The 22,420-nt window shown below is 37.6% G+C and overlaps 1 protein-coding gene across 1 annotated transcript in view; it reads left to right on the top strand.

Moving 5' to 3' along the window:
• The window catches only part of LOC127660520 (PH domain leucine-rich repeat-containing protein phosphatase 2-like), an 84,276-nt gene extending 64,042 nt beyond the window's left edge, over positions 1 to 20,234 (top strand). The window contains exons 10-19 of the mRNA XM_052150811.1: positions 902 to 962; positions 1,173 to 1,268; positions 7,577 to 7,732; positions 9,326 to 9,526; positions 9,866 to 10,028; positions 12,974 to 13,104; positions 13,269 to 13,382; positions 17,240 to 17,434; positions 17,801 to 18,032; positions 18,966 to 20,234. Of these exons, the coding sequence (XP_052006771.1) occupies positions 902 to 962; positions 1,173 to 1,268; positions 7,577 to 7,732; positions 9,326 to 9,526; positions 9,866 to 10,028; positions 12,974 to 13,104; positions 13,269 to 13,382; positions 17,240 to 17,434; positions 17,801 to 18,032; positions 18,966 to 20,234 (2,618 nt within the window). The remainder of the gene's footprint in view (positions 1 to 901; positions 963 to 1,172; positions 1,269 to 7,576; positions 7,733 to 9,325; positions 9,527 to 9,865; positions 10,029 to 12,973; positions 13,105 to 13,268; positions 13,383 to 17,239; positions 17,435 to 17,800; positions 18,033 to 18,965) is intronic.
• The last annotated feature ends 2,186 nt before the right edge of the window (positions 20,235 to 22,420 follow it).

The raw sequence follows: 22,420 nt of genomic DNA, 5'->3' as shown, positions 1-22,420 counted from the left end.
TCACTCCAGGCAATGTTTTTTCCATTCTTTAACTGTCCAGTTTTGGTGAGCCTTTGTTTACTGCAGCCTCAGCTTTCTGTTTTGAATGACAAAAGTGGAACCTAAAGTGGTCTTCTGCTGTTGTAGCCCATCCTCCTCTAGGTTCGACATGTTGTGCATTATGAGATCCTTTTCTGCTCACTACAATTGTACAGAGGGGTTATCTGAGTTACCATAGCCTTTCTGTCAGCTTGAACCAGTCTGGCCATTCTCTGTTGTCCTCTCTCATCAACAAGGCATATCCATCTACAGAACTGCAACTCATTGGATGTTGTTCGTTTTTGCCAGCTTTCTGATTCAACTCTAGAGAGTGTTGTGCATGAAAATCCCAGGAGATCAGCAGTTACAGAAATACTCAAACCAGCCCATCTGGCACCAAAAATCATGCCATGAAAATCACTAAGTTCACAATTTTCCCATTCTGATGGTTGATGTGAACACAGAAGCATGAGTTTATGCATTGCACTGCTTCCACACGATGGGCTGGTTTGATAATCGCATGAATCAGTAGGTGTACAGGCATTCCTAATAAAGTGAAAAGTGATTGTATATCACTCTCATATAAATATTTTCTTAGTGTGTTTTTTCAGTGCTCTGCAATGTCTAAAAATGTATACAAACCTGACTTTTTTGTCCAACTGTCTTTGATGAAAGGCATTTTGTGGTAAATGACTGTTTACCACAATTTGCTTACCGATTTACCGGTGGCCAAAACTCTTAAAATATAAAGTATAATTTGTCAAAACTTAGACATTTTTAGAAATGACGGGGACTTGTCCCACCCCCGTTATAATAAATGCTATGCCCCTGCTACAGATGATTATTCAGAACTATAGTGTTTTTACGGTCCTATTTTCCATAGGTCTGACCACAGTGAACATCTACCCTGTTCCCAACCACCTAACACATATGGACCTATCAAGGTATGTGATATATTGACTGATATGTTCCTTCACAACACCTATTGTCATATCTAGAATAAATAATCATATGAAATGTGACCAGTTGTTAATAAACTCATTTACAAGAGGCTCATTGTATACCAATAATGTCCTTTACCTACACTCTTGCACAATTCAGATACTCTTTCTAAATGGGACAATGTTAATTTCCATGTCTCCTGACTCCTGTAGGAATCTTCTGGAATACCTTCCGGACTGGGTGTGTGACAGCAGGAAGATTGAGGTGCTGGACATCTCCCATAATTTGCTGTCTGAGCTCTCAGCCAGGTGCGAGCCTTTGTGTGTTTGAGGGTCAGGTTTTGTCTACAAGGATTGTAAAACCTGAAATCACCTACATAGTGGGGAAGAGCCAATGGTCCCTAAAAGGAAAACAGTTTACTTAATATACTAAATAATGTCTTAATGAAAATAAAAAAGTCAATTCATAAATAAAGCAAATTGGGATAGGGTAAGTGTATTATTTAGAATTAACTTTATATAAAAACTAGAGATGTCTATGTTCTGTCCCCATTTATATAGCTGAGTGTGTGTATGTTCAGACCTACAAAAACTGCATCTTCATTGCCCTTTTGAGACAAAAAAAAGTCCTGTTGCTCCCCCATTTTAGAATGTTAATGTCAGCATTTTGTATTTGCTTATTTTACAAAATTGCCCCGTCGATATGAATAGAGTTGGTTAAAACGCGTCTGGGCAGACGGTGGCTCTGAATGGAAATAGGACAGCGTTCATCAGCACATGCTTGATGAAGCCTCTCTGCCGTCTCAAAGCAATGCGATGTAGACGACACGCAGATGAAAGCATCGACATTTCCAGCTAATTCCACATTAACGTTCTTTCATTTGCATCTGAAAGAGCTAAAAGCCATGCACAAATGAGATAATACGCAGCTTGAATTTGTGCCCCATTTTAGACTGGTAGTGGTGCACTCTCTGCCTTGCATGAAAATGCTGTGTTGGTATTTTAAAGGAATAATTCACACAAAATGAAAAAAATTTTTTTGTGGAACACAATAAGACTTCATGCACATATTAACCACAGCTTTCAAGCTCCTAAAAGGACAAAAATACTTATGCAATATTTTCCAAGTCTTCTGAAGCCATACAATAGCTTTGGGTTAGGAACACACTGAACTTTAAAGGAATATTCTGGGTTTTACAACTTAAGCTCAGTCAACAGCATTTGTGACAATGTTGATTACTACAAAAAGTTATTTTAACTCGTGCCTCCTTTTCTTAAAAAAAAAAAAGCAAACATCACTGTTACAGTGAGCCACTATGGAAGTGAATGGGGTTGATTTTTGGAGGGAAGATTATACTTTTATTAAAGCTCCCATATTAATTCTTCTGTTTAAAACACATGTATTATTTGAGCTGTACAGTATTTTAAATAATAGTTTTTACGATTGTTTTAGAGTTTACAGCATTACATCGTCATGATAACAAAGTTGTTAAATTGGATATACTGTAACTTTAAACAGTAAAGGTTAGTAACCAATTTTAATCACAATAAAATCATGTTGGCACAGATAACGTTTACATCTTGTTACTATACTTTTGAAACCGTGAGGATTTTTTACGGATTGGCCCACATTTCACTACTGTTGTAAGTCCCACACTGAGATTTTTGCTTCTTTTTATTTTTAAAGAAAAGGAGGGACAGGCCGAAATGTTTTATCTTAATCAACATTATGCCACAAATGATGTAATTTGAGATTTATTGTATTGAACCTGGATCATGAAACACTACAACACATTTTTTGAGATGTTAACTATGAAGGTAAAATAGTGCCTACATGATTTGCATGCACAGATTAAGATTTGTGAAAGCATAAATAAAATTGCAAGCATAAAAATAAATCGCATGCACACAGAACGTTTCGTAAAGGTGTAAATCAAGTTGCAAGCGTAAGAAAAAAATATTAGCAATACTTTAATGCTTTGCATTAGTGTAAATCATGTGTTGTGAATCTGTAATTGCATATTAACACAAAGTAAATTTGGTGTGTACTCTTCTGAATTCCTTTTTTCGTGCTTATGGCAATGTTTTGCATCTAAACATGGCCAAAAACATTGCAATCCTGCAATCAGTGATATGCAAGCAAAGAAAGGGTGTCCTGAACAGCAAAACGGATTGACTGCATAGAAACAGTCTGTATGTGTAAATGACTTGTATTTGTGGCATAAATATTTTCCAGAAATAATCCGATATACACTGTTCCGTCTTCCCTTTTTTGCGCTCACACTTTTGGCATGAATTTCTCACCGGAAAAAAGTTTTGCAAGCTCTAGGGGGAAGGCGGGTCTACCCGTTCTAGTAACCAATCAAATTAGGTTTTTGTTGACCAGTTTACTCTGACCTGATTGGTTTAATAACGTGGCAGACAGCTTGTTCTTCATATGGCTTGGCGTCGTTCCTCTGGGTATCCCTCCTCTCTTAAATATTAAACCGAAATATACTTATGCAAAGCATTAAAGTATTGCTAATATTTTCTTACACTTGCAACTTGATTTACACCTTAACAAATGTTCTGTGCGCATGTATTTTATTTTTCGCTTGCAATTTGATTTACGCTTTCACAAATCTTACTCTGTGCATGCAAATGTTTCTATCACGCTTGTAACTTACTGTAATTTATGCAAATAATTTAGGCACTATTTTACCTTCATATTAAGGGTCATTGCCGTGCACGTGACCAGCGCTTCAAACTCTCAGGCACCATCAGTCAGTTGAGAGAGTTGGTAATACTATGGCGCAAGTCCCACCATCCTGCTGACAGAGGGACAGGAAAGCCTTTCTTTCAAAGGCAATACTTTTTAAATGTTCGCGCAGCACGCATTTATTAACGTGAGAGTTTTGAGATTTTCGGTGATGTGCGGGTGTCTCTGACTGGGACTCTTTAGAGATGCGTTTACATTTATTGTCCCGGACACAAACTCGATGCATCCATCCTTCCCTAATGTAAGCGTGTTAACTTATCTAAGCACTTATATTTGTAAATCATCGTCCAAATAATTCTCAAAAGTTATTAAAGTGTAAAACATTTTTTTCAATACATAGTATATGGCTTGGCATTTATTTGCATATTAAATTACAGAGAGAAATTACCAGTGTGAGTAATGTATTGTGAGCTTACAAAACACTGTATAATTAATTTATTTATTTGTTTTGGGACAATTCACAAATTTCGATACCTTGACTTCGATACCGGTTCCTAAACGATACTTTTTCGATACCAATTTTATGAAATCCATTTTAACAAGATTACAAACGTCACACAATACCTAAAAAAAAACTTTGGTTTTATTTTTTCAGTTTGTTGACTTTTTTCGTTTACTGAGCCTTCTTGTCTCCTCATGCCAGGGTCGGCAGAGGCTATAACATTAATGTGAAGAGAAAAAAAAATAAAAATAAAGCTAAACTGTTAATTCAGCCAACCCTAAGGATAAGTATGGTTTAACAAGATAACTAGTTTAATGCACGTTAAACTTGATCAGTTACTGTCAACCTTAAAGCATTTTTAGCATCGATTTAGCTAGCTATCTATAGCCATACATCCAAACAATATCTACCGTTATGTAGGACCCAGTTTACAGGACTATGTCACCGTGTACAGAAACGTTAATTTAACATGTTCTCAAGTATGCACCACTACAAGTTTTGTTTGCTGGTTTGTTTGCTAAATGTTAACCTTACCTGTCGGAGTCCCAGTCATAGCGGCGCTGCATTCAGCAGTAGTTTTGAAGGAAGCTCTGTGGCAGGACACTGAGAGGATGACTGCACCGGCTCGGTCTTCTTGCAGTTGAAGACGGAGGAACTTTCTGCTCTTAAGTTTATTTCGTGCACTGTCAAGTGCTTCATCAGATTTGTCGTGTTGCCAGTCTTGGCAGCCTTAAGGTCTTAAGGATATATGCGCTAAACTGTAAGGGGCCTAAAATTGACCCTTGTGGAACCCCTATTGAACAATCTAAAAAAAGAAGACAAATGCCCATTGATTCTAGTGCTATATTGTGTTTGGGAATATATTAGGTGTTGATAATTTTGACATCAATAGATTGTGATTTTAACTTTTTCAAATGCTTTCTTTAAATCTATAAAAACAGTGCCAACCACTCCACCTTTGTCAAGCATGATTTTAATTTCTTCCAAAAAATAACAGTTTGCTGATTCTGTGGAATGTTTTTAACAAAAACCAAACTGCATAGGGTGGAGAGGAATTTGGCCCTTATTTAAATGTACTATTAATTGATTTTGGCTCGTATTTAAATGTGTTATTAATTGATTTTGGCCCGTATTTAAATTTGTTATTAATTGATTTTGGCCCATATTTAAATTTGTTATTAATTGATTTTGGCCCATATTTAAACGTGTTATTAATTGATTTTGGCCAGTATTTAAATGTGTTATTAATTGATTTGTTACCACCTTCTCTAATATTTTAGATAATATTGGAAGTATATTAATGGGCCTGTAATTAGATAGTTCACAAGTATCCCATATAACTGTGCCCGTATTTACTTCATTTGAATCCATTGCTCTTAAAATCAATGGGTCAATTCCCACTATTCTTGCCACTGTATTCTGCCCACCCAAGACCGAGATTTTAACCCTCTTATGCTCTGTCACACAATATGATTTTGTTGGGTGATTTTAACATTCACACTGATATTACTAGTAGTATATGTACAAGGGAAATTTTATCTTGTCTTGATAGTTTTGGTATATTGCAATATCCCAACACTCCTACACACTCCAAAGGGCACATTCTTGATGCTATCTGTTGTTCCGGTATAACTCCTCATAACTGTACTGTCTCTGATTTTTACATATCTGATCATTTGTTGCTGTCTTTTAATGCCCACGTTACAGTATTTAAGATAAACTTGTGTCGATCCGTCACATTTCGCAATATCAAGACTATTGATATATCTGTCTTTGCTGATGAACTTGCCACCTTCTCTAGCAAAGTTGATTTATCAACTGTAGACGACCTGGTATCTTTTTATAATGATGGACTTCATGAGATCTTGGATGTTTTTGCCAATTTGAAAACCTGTACTGTTTCTTTTACTCACTCTGCTCCTTGGTATACCCCTGAATTACACCAGCTTAAAACTAAAGGCCATCGGCTGGAGCCGACGTGGAGAATGACAAATGTGCAGAAGACATTTTTCACCAGTTTGGTCCCTATATCATGCCTAAACTGGTCTTGCAGTTCATAAAGAATTGTATGCTCATCATATGCAACATTATAAGGTTTCAATCTCTAAAGTGAAATCTGAATTTTATGCTAATCTAATTAGGACAGGTGAAGGGAACACTAGATCTCTCTTTTCCATTGTAAATAATATTCTACAGCCACCTGAGTCACTACCATCACACATGTATTCTACCGCTGTATGTAACACTTTCATGGATTATTTAAATACCAAAATTTAAAATATTCACAAGCAAATAATGTTAAATAATGCTGGTTGTGGCCCATCATTTAGACTCTGTTTCCTTTGAACTACCTCTTTCTGCCTTTTCTATCTTTAAAATTCCTACCGTTGATTATATATCCTCTATTATTCGGAAATCCAAACCACCACCTGTCAACTTGATCCTCTTCCAACCAATTAGGTTAAAGTTTGTTTAAAACCTTCTTTGTCTTCTTTAATCATTGAGATTGTTCATTTTTCACTGTCTTCTAGTTTGGTCCCTATATCATTCAAAACTACTTCAATAACCCATATACTCAAGAAACCAGAGGCAGATCCTGCTAATTTTGATAATTTTCTAATTTACTGTTTATTGGATAATTCACCCAAAAATAAAGATTCTCTTATCATTTACTCACCCTCATGCCACCCCAGATGTGTATGACTTTCTTTTTTTTCTTGCTGAACACAACGATTTTTTCCGAAAAATATCTCAGTTCTGTATGTCTATTCGATGCAAGTGAATGGTGGCCAAAACTTCGAAGGTCCAAAAAAGCACATAAAGGCAGCATAGAAGTAAACCACATGACTCCAGTGGTTAAATCTATATCTTCAGAAGAGATATGATAGGTGTGGGTGAGAAACATAACAAAATTTAAGCCCTTTTTTCCTTTAAATCTCCACTTTCACATTTCACTTTTATTTTTGGTGAATCACAGTATTTTTGCATATCACCACCTACTGGACAGGGAGGAGAATTCATTATAAAAAAGGACTTAAACATCGATCTGTTTGTCTCCCACACCTATCATATCACTTCTGAAGATATAGATTTAGCCACTGAAATCCTATGGATTACTTTTATTTGCTTTTTGGAGCTGCAAAGTTCTGGTCACCATTCACTTGCTTTGTATGGATCTACAAAACTGATATTTTTCTAAAAAAAATCTTTGTTTTTGTTCAGCAGAAGACAGAAAGTCATACACATCTGGGATGGCATAAGGGTGAGTAAATGATGAGAGAATTTTCATTTTTGGGTGAACTATCCCTTGAGGGTTGCTGTGCACTGAAGGTTTGTTAGCTGCCAAGTTTTCTTGAATATGTTGACAGCAGCAGACCCATTCTTTCATTTAATTCTTTCACTATTCTTCATTTTCAGACTACTTAGCAGTCTGAGTCTCCGTAAACTGCTTGCTGGCAACAATCGTTTGGAGAGACTGCCTGACCTGCTCGACCACATCCCGCTGGAAACACTCGACCTGCAGCACAACAAGTTGAAAGAACTGCCGGAGAGCTTCTTCTACAAGGCCTTAAAGTAGGTCACTCCCTCCTTCTGTCCTCTCCCTGTTCCTTTTGCTCTCCGGGCTGTGCTCTCTTTAAAAAAAAAAATTCTCCCTCAGTTTTCTCCTCTTGTTTTCTTGCATTGGCTGTATGTGACCGGTGCAGTGCAGGCTGCAGCTGTGTATCTCTCTGCTCTGTGGGCCTTTAGTCCTGCTGCTTGAACTCTTCATCACAACTCACAGCCTTTCACATAAACCAGTCAAACCAGGGAACTCTTTGGAAACCACTCTTTACAGATTATTAGAGCTATAAATTATCTGTCAGATATATTTCTAGAATATTTCCACTACGTACCATTCGTTCGGTTATAAACCGTCAATCTGTGAACGTGACCTTTGTACAGATTACAAGTGAAAGGATTTGAGGTACTGACATGCTTCTACATAAACATCATGGATGTGTTTAGGAGGATTTGGACTCGGTGAGGCATTGTAATATGAACCAGAAGAGCTTGGAGCTCTTCTGTTTCCTGTGGATTAATTTACTTGTCATCCATAAGGATGTCTAATGCTGACAGATGTACAGCAGATCTGAGGCTTTGGTTTTATTCAAGATGTTTTTTAGAAAAATGTTCACATGATAATTGTTGTATTATGAGCATTGATTTTCTCATTGAAATAAACAGTCATATTGCTGGTATGACTGTTTGCACCAGAGCAACATTTATGTGTTTTATTAGTGGAGCTTGCAAAGAAAGTAAAAAAAAAAAAAAAGAGAATTCTTTTTTTGTAATAGCACACATTAAGTGATCAGACTGTTTTTACGCCCAGAACATCTTAGCATTGGCTCAGCAAATATTGGGAAAGTTGTCAGACCAACTGGCGAGTTGCACGGGCAAGCACCTCTCACATTTTATTCAGAAAATTTGGTTATCTCATTTAATTAAAGGGATAGGTCACCCAAAAATGACTGACTTTCTTTTGTAGAACACAAACGAAGATTTTTGAAGAATATCTCATCTCTGTTGGTCCTTACAATGCAATTGAATGGTGACCAGACATTTGAAGCTCCAAAAAGCACATAAAGGCAACAAAAGTAATCCATATGACTTAAGTGATTTAATCCATGTCTTCAGAACCTATATGATAGGTATGAGTGAAAGACAGGTCAATATTTATGTCCTTTTTATCATATATTTCCACTTTCACTTTTAGATGTGAAAGTGAAAGTTGAGATTTATGGTAGAAAAAGGACTTAAACATTGATATGTTTCTTATTAACATCTATCATATCACTTCTGAATATAACAATTTAATCACTGGAGTCATATAGATTACTTTTATGCTACCTTTATGTGCTTTTATGAGCTTCAAAGGGCTGGTCACCATTTACTTACATTGTACGGACCAACAAAGTTTAGATATTCTTCTAAAAAAAAAAATTTGTGTTCAGCAGAAGAAAGGAAGTCATACAGTAAATTATGAGTGAACTTTCCTTTTTGGGTGAACTATTACTTTAACCTGTTATAATATAAGTCATATTTCTGTAAACTGATGATTGTTTATGCAAGAGCAACATTTGTGTGTGTTTTAACCCTTAACTTTGAATTTTTCTTTTTGTCTTCTAGTTTAAAGTATCTGAATGTGTCCGCCAATGCACTGGTGACAATCCCGCCAAGCAGCCAATCGGAAGAGAGCCTCAGCACCCTGCAGGAGCTCTATCTCACAGGAAACAACCTGAATGAAAACTGCGCTGCTCTATTGGTGGGGCACCAGAACCTGCGGGTCTTGCATATGGCTTATAACCAACTGCTGTCCTTCCCTGCTAGGTACCTACACACCCTTACTTGAGAGACCTTGAATTCTTATACTCCCACTTATGGGATGGGTGGGAAGAAATTTGGCATCCTAACTCTTTTAATCAGATATAACCCTATAATGGCTCAAAAACTGTTTGTGTAATCATTCAAGAAAGGTGCATTATTTTATTATGCATAAAAGATAATTCTGCCTATCTCCTTTTGTGTTCTGTGAAAGAAAGAAAGCCATATGGGTTTAGAACAACATGAGGAAGAGTAAATCATAACAACATTTTCTGTTTTGGGTGAACTAGCCCTTTAACACTGCTCTTTTTCCTCTCTGTATAAGCCTCTGTGTTATGTTTGTAGCAAACTCAGTAAACTGGAGGTGTTGGAGGAGTTGAATCTGAGTGGGAACAAGCTGAAAATGATCCCCTCCACTGTGTCCAGCTGTAAGAGGCTTCACACCCTCACTGCCCACTCTAACCATATCAGTGTGTTCCCTGAGGTCCTCAGCCTCCCTGAGATCAAGGTCAGTGTGTGTTTGAGTGACACATGATGAAAGGACACGTGAAAGAACAGGCATAAATATTGTAAGATCTTAAGGGTCAACCAAAGAGTTAACAGTGACAAAAGAAAAGCAATTAAATGCATACTTCATCAATTTCTAAACTTACAGCTGCTATAATTTGTATAGACAAAAACTGTATATATACAGTCAATTTTAATTTGTGATTTTATAAATATTTGAATAAATCTACAAAAGATAAATTGAAATCTGAAATCTAACTGAAATATTACATCTTAATATAAATGTGAAACCTAAATTGAAATCTTTCTAACCAATTGAATATGCAAATTAGTGACGCCCCACGTCAGTGTTTTGATCAGTGGAGAATTCATTTTCAAAATTTGGTTTCACTACATTGAATGCTCTCTAAATGTTTGATTACATTTAAATTTGACATATGTATTTAAGATTCACATAAATTTCTAAAATTTATTTTTATTTCAAAATATTTTATATAATATATAGTAGGGCTGGGACAACGCGACGTCGACGCAAAAAATACGTCGACGCAAAATATGCGCGTCGATTCGTCGGACCCAAAACAAAGATGGCGGCGCCGGCGAGTAGTGCAGAAATGCAAGGCGGCACGCATTCGTTCCTCTAAAGTATGGAAATTCTTTAATTTAAAAGGAAACAATTCCGTGATATGTCGTCTTTGCAAAATGGAGATGGCCTTCCATTCTAGCACCACGGCAATGCACCAGCATCTGAAGAGGCGCCACCCGGGAGCAGCTGCAGATGACAGAGCGCCGTAAGTTTTTTTTCAACTCCCCACTTTGCACTCGATGTTGGAGTAGGCTATATATATACGTTGTCGACACCTAAAGTTTTCGCTTATAGCTATTAATAATGCGCTTATAGCTATGAATGTCGTGAAAAATACATAAAGGACACGGACAACGCGCTGACAGACAGGACCAAGCAGGTAACATTTAATAAAGTCTCAACTTTCAAATTTGGTCATTCAAAGAAAATTAAACCATAAATAGGCCTACTATTTTGTGGCTCTTTAATGTGTCGTGACAGATTGCCTCAGTTAAAGCTGCTCGTGAACCGATCATCTTTTCCTTGGTTAATTTATAGCATCAAATAGGCTAAACATGAATGTAGCCTACATCAGAAGGACTGTTCTTTTAACCACGGAAAGACGTCAGTACAGTAGCCTACAATCCATTATTCAAATTCAAATCCACCGACGTTAATCTTCTCTCTCCTGACTACTTTGTCGGACAAAAATGGCGTATTATGATTGATTGATTGATCAGATCGCCAGTCAATCAAACTCCCGGCAAATGTTTTTTTTTTTTTTTACATTTTATACACCCCCACCCCCGATGAAACCGGTATTTCCGGTGTTGTCACAAGTCGATTAATCGAATCGAAATCGAATCGGACTGAAAAAATAAATCGCTAGATTAATCATTTAAAAAATAATCGTTTATCCCAGCCCTAATATATAGCATATAGGGCTGGGCGATATGGCCAAAATTGTTATCACGATAATCCTTTTCATACTCTTCGATATCGATATTTATCACGATATACATTTACACATTGCACTTTCTTTTTTTTAATTTCAAAGTTGATGGAAGAAAATAAAAAAATAAATTCTAAACAGTCAAAATAGTCTCTACAAAACTGCACAGGGGGTCCAGAGACGGCCAAAGCAGTGGGGTCTGTGGGATCTTTTACCAAATTTACCGTCTTTTACCGTTTATCAATTGAAAATGAATGTTAAAAGATCATATTTCTTTAGATTCAGGTACCCAAGTATGGCGCATAGAAGCCCTTGTGACTGTGGAATGATGCTGAATGTGGGTTCAGGGGTGTCCCGAGAGAACATATAGAAAACTTTTTTTTTTAAATTAAAAAAACATTTGTATATTTTCATTAAAGTGAGAGACTAGTCTACCAACTCGTAATTTTAGTCTTTCCTTATCCATTCCAGATATCTAATTAATTCTCACAAAATTAGAACAGAAATCGATTTATTTATTATTAAAGGCTCTTAACATGATGATTAATAAAGATACCTTTTAGAAGGGAAAAACGTTTGGTCTAAAACGTGCTTTGAAACCACGTTAACTCATGCGGCGCTTCATGTCTACACACATGCAGGGAAAAGAGGCAACGCGTGCGGAGCGGGACAGGGCATATATGATGCATGTTTGGTGCTAAAGAACAATATTCAAGATTACAGCGCAGAAATATCAGAGCTGTTGTCCACATCACTGTTGTTCTGTCGCACTCTTCACTAGAGACGATGAGCGGGTGAAACCGTTGTCATGAATTCTTGCGGTGCAGATGGAATTAATCCGGTCTCCGACGTAACCCAATCATTAGCAAGGCAGCTAGCATTAGCAAGTTCATCCAGTCTGACCCTACGTTACCACTGGCGCGTTGAGCGAAGCTGAGAGAGTTTAATTAATTCCTATGAAAGCCGAGCGCTCGCAAAGTGCCTTTGAGTGGATTTCGTCCGCCCTAGTGGAAACAGCCTGAGAAAGCCAAACTGCTTGTGTTTTAGCGACACGCAGTAAATATAGAACATTCCTAAAAGCTTATCTTGGATTTTCTTTATCGTGATATATATCGATATCGTTCTATCGCCCAGCCCTAATATCATAATATAATTATTAATATTTATATAAAATATTTACATTTAAATTATAAGGTTTAGAATTTATTTAGTTTTATATTTACATTTTTATTTAGATTTAAGGTTAGATTTTTTTTTAAACAATTAATACATAAATTTGATATTTTTAAATGCTTATGTAGATAAAGTTGACAAAATAGTGCTTTTTTGTTACGCTTTGTTTCACATTAAGTGCTGAATGCATTCAAAAATGTAAACATGTTTAAGTGCATTTATGCATTATGCTGTGCTATGTTTGCTTTTTGTGTAGCTAGTGGATGTGAGCTGTAATGAGCAAACAGAAATCCTGTTGCCAGACTCTCTGCCCTCCACACTGCAAGAGCTGGACCTTACCGGGAACAGCAGCCTCATACTGGAGCATAAAACCCTCAACCTCTTCAGGTGAGTCACTACAAACAGCAGTCCTCTGTACTGGACAGGTCACACAGACCTGTCTCCATTCATTATGCAGCTGATGAATATAAATAAGATGTTTTGATACAGTCAGAACCAGGTAATTGCTATTTGTCTCCCACTTTCTACCATCTCTCTCTTTTCTCTTCCAGTAATATAAGTACTTTGAAGCTGGACCAGAGGCCAGCTGTGACCACAGGAGATGCTCAGGGCTCGTCCACCCTCTGGGATCATGGCTACGCTGAGATGTGTGGTCAAAGAAACAAGTGAGCAACAACTAGAGGCATGAGATTGGCAGATTTGGAAAGAACAAGTGTGATTGTGAATGTGGTTTGTATGGATATGTTATATCAGGGTAATACTATCTTCAGACTTTAATTCTCTAATGAAGAAATACACATTGTCTTAGTGGGTGGCTTAAGTTCTCTGCTCTTTAGAGCTGCATATTAATTATCAGAAACATTTGTGAAACATGAGTTTCTCTCATATAACTAGTGATAGAACAATACATAGGTTCTAATACCGATTAATTGTATGATATTTTGCCAATTAAAGATTATCAACATCAGTCTATTATTGTTCCCGCTCTGCTGATTAACAGAATTTTGTCAGTTCCACAATCTAACTTGTCAATGGATATCAAAGCTATAAGCCACAAGGTAAAGGGTGTTCTTGGGCACGACCCAAAGTGGAGTACACATATACCTCTTTGCTTGTGGTAAAATCACCATTTTACAATGGCTACAAATTAGGGTTGGTTGATTTTAATGACTTTCGGTTCCCTTAACGGTTCTTCACTGTACATTCTACCACCATTCTTCCGCAAATGCTCTTACAGTGTTTCCTGCCTGCCCATTCAGCTTCACTGCAACACTGCTACTAAATCAGCCATGCGATCAGCGTACCCCGATTCCCTAACAAATGACTCTTATGAGCTGGTTCGTTTGAATCTACAGCAAAGAAAGTGTGTTACTACTGAACTTACTGACTTGTAATTTGGCATGTTATAAAATATTGGATATATCAAAATATATTAATTATTGATCTGCACATTATTTTATCTATATATTTTTGAGGCATTGATGTATTAACAATAGCCAACATTTAAATTAGAAGCCTAATTTGCATGCTTTCCAATTCACTCAGTTGGGCTTCTGTTGAATGTCTGGCATAATAGCGTTGGGAGACCACAAGGGGGTGATATAACATTTACTGAAGCAGGTCGCAATCGTAAGGCACAGTTATCATAACACAAGACAGGTATTTTAGAGTAACCTGAACAATTGAAGATGAAGATGCTGTCAAACCATAAAAAAAAATCATTGTAACTGAACATACATTGTGTAGGCTATATGAAAGATGCATATTCACAATATATGATCCACTGATGGCTACAGTAAATAATCTTTGTCTTTTGTGTGTGCATACATACCGTCATAGAAAATTATTGTTTTGAAATTTAGCCAGACACGTTCAGTGTGCAACCCCCTTTAATTTACCCTGCCGCTAACTCTTTACCTAAGTTGTGTTGAGAAATATGTTCTTAAAGACAGACTATTGTGCAATGGGTAGCCCAGGTAAAATCCAGATATGTGTTGATAATCATCAGGAAAATCTTCTGATTATCGATGCATGAAAAAGGCATCGATCTGAAGCCTACTTGTAACAGCCGGTTATATTTAGTGAATCAAAAACTTTACTCCAAGTCATTAATTTCATCGTGTCTGACTTGCAATGAACCAAGAATTTAGAGGTTGTTGATATGGCAATGTGGAGTTAAAAATAAACAGTAGACCCTTTCTTAAACTGTATGCAACCTTGTAAATTGCAGTAAAAGCATTTTGGATTGCATTTACAAGTAAATGTACCACATCTGCTATTCACACGTTTTTTCCATTTAGCTACCATTCACACATCAGCACCAAAATGCCATTCAATTCTGTGATGTAGTTAGATATTTTATCAATCAACAAATTTCTTCATGAAGAGAATCGCTTTTAGGCAGGATTAAACTACACTACTTCTAAAATCTGAACAGAATCTAAAAATACTAGGTCACACACTTACCAACTATGCCAATGGCTGCAGTCAAAACCTGGCCATCAAACTAAACAGCTAAGAATCATTTTTGCTGTCATGTTGATCCAATTTCAAATTTACGTGAAAACACACGCCCCTGTTCTAGGAGCCGTTGATGTTGCTGTTACTCTGTTCCGAGTCTCAAAAGAATCTGGCCAATTGTATTTGTCTGCAATCTTTATTGGAAAGACAAGATGACAACTTGAGTTTAAGGAGAGTGGCGTTAAATGATTTCTGCACTTTGAGGGCTTGTTCGCCATGTTCATATCCTTGTGGTCCAGTGTTGTAGCCGTGCTCAGTCGATTTTCATTGGCTACACACCATATGACTTCATATTTGAGTCTTGGAGCATCATACACTACAAGTTTTACTTTATAGTCAGCATTAAAATATCAAATATTTGTATATCCTCTAAATAAATAGAATAATTTCAGTGTCCAATTTTAAGACATTTTTTGGACTCCAGAGAAGCTGAATCATCTCCGTGTTACATCAGCGTATCCTGAACTCGTACATACCGAAACTGTTAATCTTCCAATTCTGTTGACACAGCATACAAACTGAGCTTTTCAGTTAATGTTTCAACTTCTCATTTAGGGAAATAGCCAGTGCAAAATGTACCATTATTTTTGAACGGGTCTGTGTTCATACATGACCTCTAAACTGAAAATTGCTGTTAATTTTCTGGGAAAGGCTGTATGTGTGAAGTGACTATTTATTATGAGTGTAATTTCATGTAATTTGTATTTATAAAAATGAATGAAGGAATAAAATATATTAATGAAAAAGTAAATGCACCATTTGCAATAATCTGTTCTGGATCAATAAGATTTGCATTTCCTATTCCCAAATATTTCTTCCTAAAAAGTACTAAAAGAATCGTTAATGGAACCGTTACAGAACTGGAATCGTTTAGAGCAATCAGAACTGGAATCTTTCAATTCCTTACGATTCCCATCCTTACTTTAAAGGTGCTGTATGTCATATTTTTCTGTACTAAATCATAAAATGACCATAATATGTCATTAGTGAATTGGGGAAACATGCTAAGTTGAAATACTTGCTTATCCGATAACAATGCTACAGTCTTTGTATTCTACTTTGAAGTTTCCATTCTGGGATGGAATTTCTGTTTACATTTTAGCCTGTGTGATCCTGCCCCTGCCCACTCAACAATAGTATTTCGACACCGCCGGGTTGCCAGATTTGAACAAGTTTGCAGGCAAACAACACTGTGTGCTGCACCCATGGAAGCCAGCAAACAAAGTGGATCAGAGATAGCCGATTCCACACGACATAAAAAGCCTCACCATCCATCTAAAAACCACCATGAACAGAGACGTGGTAAAACAAGGATAAATATTGGAGATGCCTTTGGAAGATGGAGATAGTTTAAAGCCCAGAAATCCTTTAAAACTGAGTTGGCTAATTTGCGTGTCAGCATTCTGGCAACAATATTTTGAATTTGGACTGCAGTACCCATTTCAAACGCTTGTTGTCAGTCTTACATATAGCACCTTTAAATGTGGCTCAAATAAAGCGAGTTGTGACAACTCTGCTTTCTGGATATCACATTGGTATCGAAAAGGGTTGGTGAAAAACTTGTATCAGTCGACCATGATGTTAAGTTCATATTTTGAACAGTTAGCATTGTTGGTTTTCACAGTAGCTCCCCAAGAGCAGGAAGCAGTGGGGGATCTGGTTTAAATGCTACACATCGACTTAAACCTCTTGTTTCTACATGTTTAATGTGACCTCAGTGTGTTCGGCTCCCCCTGTGAAGGGCATTATCTCCACAGTTTCAAAGCAGTCAGTCTCAAATATCGTATCCTCTCAGTACTCTTCGTCCGCAGAGGGGGGCCACTTTTGTGTGTTTGACAGAGAGAGTTTGTGTATGTACCTATATAGGTGTATCTCATTACCATTCAATAAAGTGTTTTTGTAATATGATATTGAACACTTTCTAACATTTCGATTGGGTGTTGTTTTTGTGAACTGTATTTGTTGTGGTTTTATAAAATCTTGTATTTTTGCCGGTGGGCAGGTTGTGTGTGTCTGTGCTGGCTGTGGATCGCTTTGGGGACAGTCCAGAGGCTGCTTACGGGATTTTTGATGGGGACCGTAATGAGGAAGTTTCCAGGCTTCTGCAGTGCACCATGGGAGATGTATTGGCAGAGGAGATACAGCACTCCAATGTGGACAGTGTGTACATGTGCAACACTTTCCTAACCTCTCATAGGTGTGTTTTACATACTAAAAAAGAGTCATAAAACACAATTCACAGCATGTACATTTTCCTTACATATGCTTAACAGAAAGTTGTTCATGCAAATTTATTAAAATGTCAATATATATATAATAAATAGAGATAGAGAGATAATGAAAATATAATCCAAACTTTTTGTTTGAACATTTTGTAATTTACTCAACTTCATGTTTTTACAAACTCCTATGGCTTTCTTTCTAACATGTAGTTAAACAATAATATAATATTATTTAAAAGTTGAGGAATAAATGGTTATGTATGGCTAATTTACACTGAGCTTTGTGTCCAGATTCTTAACTTCATAACTAGTCAAATTGTTCCTCTTCTTGCTTCTTGCAGGAAACTTGGTATGGCAGGCCAGAAGCTTGGTGCTTCTGCTCTGCTGTGCTACATCCACCACGAGTCTTTTGAGTCGGGTAGCAACTTCAGCCTCACTGTGGCCAATGTGGGGACCTGCCAGGCTGTGCTGTGCCGTGATGGGCAACCTCTTGCCCTCTCAAAGGTTTTCAGCCTAGAACAGAGTGCTGAGGAGATGGAGCGTGTAAAACTGGCTAAAGCTATCATCACTGAGGTATTGACTATCTCTCAGTCCAAACCTTAAAGCTAAATGTCTCATGCTTCTTTCTTTTTGGCAGTTATGAACTTTAGGGCTGGGTGATGTAGCTAAATATACATACTGTTTAATGCATAGAGTGCAGTAAAAATCTAAAACAAACCAAGACTTTTGCACAATACTTTTTTTTAGGTACTGATATAACAACACATAGCAATAAACCTTTTAAATCATGTAAAATACTTCCGAGAAGGTTTTTGAGTTATGACGCAAACAAATTATTGTATGAAATCTTCAAAAAAATATAGGCCTATCTGTCTTGAAGTCTACTGGAATGGTCTTAAAAAAAACACATAAAAATCATTATGATATTCCCTATTTTGGTTATTTTATTGCTAACAATATTATATTTAATATCATAAAAATGATAAATCACCCAGCCTTAAGACCCATTCAAAATTACTGTAAGGCTGTGTTCACACAGGCAGAAATAATCAGATTTTTTTTCCCACTATGTGAACAAAGTCTAAATGCTTTTAGTCTTTCAAAGATAATTGATGTATATGTTATATTTATGTAAAATGCCATGTGCCTTCCATGAATATTTTTGAGTGATAATGCAAATTCATAATTGAATGACTGTAGCAGAACTAGTCTACTGGAATATGCTTTATTATTTTAAACACATTAAAATCATTGTGATATTCACAAAGTTAGTTATTTCTATTGATGACAAAGTAGTATACAGTATATAATGATTTTATTATAAATCTTTTAATAATATATAATACATCATTATGTCATAATTTCTATGTTGATTGTATAAAATATATCATCACATTTTGATATATTGCGCAGCCAAGTCTTAATCAACATGGTTATACGTACTTATTTTCTATAAGCTTATTAGTGTCACTATTTGAAATGTCTTTTGATCCTTTTTTGCTGTAGGACAACAAGGTGAGTGGGGTGACATGCTGTTCGCGGTTACTTGGCTGTTCCTACCTGTTTCCTTGGGTGCTTCCCAAACCCTGGGTGCACACCGAGCCTCTGTGTTCCCAGGATGAGTTCCTGATCCTCGGAAACAAAGCACTCTTCCAGAAGATATCATACCAGGAGGCAGTGAGCACTGTTCTTGCCGTCAGAGACCCCCGCGCTGCTGCCAAAAAGCTTGGCACGCTGGCACAGAGCTATGGGTGTCGGGATAATGTTGGAGCTGTAGTAGTAGCTTTGCATATCGGGGAAGACAGCTGTACATGCGAGCCTCCTCTCATGACCACAGATAACCGAGGACCGCCTGCTCCGACACCTTTACTATTCTCTGTGTCCCCTGGTGACCCAGCCACCCCATCATCCAGCAGTGGCATTGCCTCGGAGTTCAACAGTGAGATGTCGGCCTCGGAAGTGGGCAGCGAGGCTGGGTCTACGGCATCGGACGAGCACCCCTCTTCAGGGCCAAATGCTCGTCCAGAACGTCGTTGTAGTCTGCACCCTGTTACGTTGTGTAACACGGGGCCACTGACGAGCCTAGGACCTGGGACGCACACAGCTCTGTTTCAACGCCAACCTTCCAGTGCCACATTCTCTAGCAACCATTCTGACAATGGACTGGACAGTGATGACGAGGCTCCCCTAGAGGGCGTCATCTCAAACGGGAGCAAGCTCGAAGTGGAGGTGGATATTCATTGTTGTGCTTTCCAGCTGCGCTCTGGACCAACTGAAAGCCCTAAAGATCTGGAAGGCCGTTATGACTTGCGGGGCTCAGACTATCCCAACAGTAAAATGCGGCGACAAAACAGTGTGGTGGTTTCGGCCACCAACGGATGCCTGTTGGCTGTGTGTGGGCGAGAAATCTCTGATCTGAAGAAGTCCCCATCCACCTCCAGCCTCTTTGGAAAGAAGCTCTCGAATGGCTCCGTAGTAGCTCTGGAGGAAAGCCACAACATCATTGAAGTTGCACTTGAGGCGCCCAAAAAGAAATCTGGATATTTTGCCGCACCAGCCCAGCAAGACCCGGAAGACCAGTTTGTTATACCGCCTAGTCTGGAACAGGATGTTAGAGAGCAGCTTAAAGGCCAGAGCCCTGTAGTTCCAGGGCCACCACCTCCTTCAACACCTCCCTCAGCAAGAGAACCAAACTGGGACCACCCTAACCTAGTCGTCCCTGGTCTCCACCACACCACCGTCCTGCAGCAGGATGTATATGACACGGCTCTGTAGTTGGTGCTTGAAGACAAGCGTCATCGGAGCATCTTCGCATCGTAGTGCCACATCAAAGAGGCTAGCACGCTCTTCCTGCCTTTACTATATTCTAGTTCTTTAGCGTTGTCATCACGCGTGGTTTCCCTGCATGTGCATTTTTGGGCTGATATGTGGGTTGCAGACTGGAAGTGGGCACATGTTTCAGGACCAATGAAATCTTTAAAATTGAGGTCTTGAAATACATGAGCTATTCCTGACCAAAAACCACAGCATGGAGCTGGAGTACCTCATACATCACTATGTGCTCTCATTTTCGACATTTGCCCTTCATATCAAAGTTCACTGGCTAAAATAGGCTTCAAAGATCACATTTGCCTTCTGGCAGAACGATACGAGCTAAACTAAGACCAAAAGATGAGAAAAGTGCCTCTTGAAGATGGGTGAGGTTCTCCTGAACCTTTACTGATCTGGTGTATGTGCAGTATCTTTCTCCTACCTTCCAATATTCTGTTTAATCAGTGGTGTTTAGCACTTGTGAAGTCTGTGAGAAATTCAGTGGGTCAAACGGATCACTTTCCCATCCGACCTGCTGGAAACATCCAATGCTCCATTAAAAGAAAAGAGTGGTCATGGTGGAAAGATGTTTTGTTGGAAAAAGACCAGAACATTCTCCACCTCCCCTGATATCCTCACTTGCCTGCATACAGTATCTCCCAGACAAAGCCATGGGGTTTTTGAGAGAATAGCGCCACCTCTCTGGAACCCTCTGCACAATTGAAGCAAATAATGAACCCATAGCATTCAAACCCTGATATATTTTTCATTAAGAGAGGAGTAATGGAGGTCAGAGTAAGAGAGAAAACACCCTTCATTTCCTGTTCTTAGTAGATCCAATGCACAGTTTATGTATTTTCACACCTCTTGTTCATTTGAGGGACAGGAAAAGACCTCACAACCTTGTCTGAAACCATAACTTGAGCTGTCTCGAGTTGTTTAGAGTACTTGAAGTTTCGGGTGTGCCATGACAACATGACAGAGTCCTTGCTCTAATGCATCGGCCGTGAATATGTCATTGGGTCTTTGCAGTAGTATGACAGAGTTGTGCTGTTGATGTGAGTGATGTTGGGATATTTTCTCATTATATAGGAAAAAAGTGATTTTTTTGTATGAAGAGGTACAGAGCATATGATATGACTGTTTGTGTGTGTGAGAGATTTATTTTAGTCATGTATGGACCATATAAGAAGATAATTGCTTGCTGGGTCGTTTGAGTATTTCATTGACGCAATCACAGTATCAGGGAATTCTGTGCAGTAAAACACTGTGCTCATGGTGTGAGGAGACATCTAGTGGTGTTTATTGGAAACAACAGTGTTGTTTTTAGGCTTGCAAAGGTTTTTTCCCTGTATCTAGCACATTGTGTATAATGATTAAGTTCTGTTCATGCAGGCCATTATTATGCTACATATCAGATGTTTTTAGCAAATGAAAACTAGGTGCAAGGACACATTTATGGTAACACTTTACCATAAGGTTGTACCTGTATTCGTTAACACTATTTTGCTACATTAGTTAACATGATCTGACAATAAACAATACTTTTACAGCACTTAAAAATATCGGTTAATGTTAATTTCACTTGCATATCTACAATTAAAAGATGTTTATATTAACATTAGTTAATGTTTTGTGAACTAACAGTGAACAATTGGGTTTTAACCAAGATTAATAAATGCTGTTAAAAATATTGTGTAGTGATATCTAATGTTAACGAATAGAACCTTATTTTAAATTTTTGCCATTCTTATTCATTTTTAGATGCACTTGTAATGCATTAGATATAGTTTTTTCATACAGTACACATTCAGATGTACTTTTAGATGAGCAAAAGTTAATATGGTCATCGAAACCGTAATGCACTTTAAATTTAGAAATCATTACATAAAAAGCTCACATTTGGCATAATGTTATTGAAACATTCAGTTTTAGAATTTCTAAAACATCCACGAGACATTCTGGCCACATCCACACTAATATGTTTTCGGTTAAAAACTTGTTTTTCAGATTCTTTTTGTCATCGTTTTCCCAAGTTCTCTTAAAAATAAAAGTTCCAAAAGGGGGTTTTACAGCAATGCCATTGAAGAACCATTTTTTTTCCCCCAAGAACCATTTACTGAATTTCTGAATACATTTTTTTTTATAGA

This window comes from Xyrauchen texanus, chromosome 2, assembly GCF_025860055.1.
Source record: "Xyrauchen texanus isolate HMW12.3.18 chromosome 2, RBS_HiC_50CHRs, whole genome shotgun sequence".
NCBI classification, from domain to species: Eukaryota; Metazoa; Chordata; class Actinopteri; order Cypriniformes; family Catostomidae; genus Xyrauchen; species Xyrauchen texanus.
The sequence above is the reverse complement of the archived record's forward strand: the minus strand, read 5'-3'. Positions and strand labels throughout refer to the sequence as shown.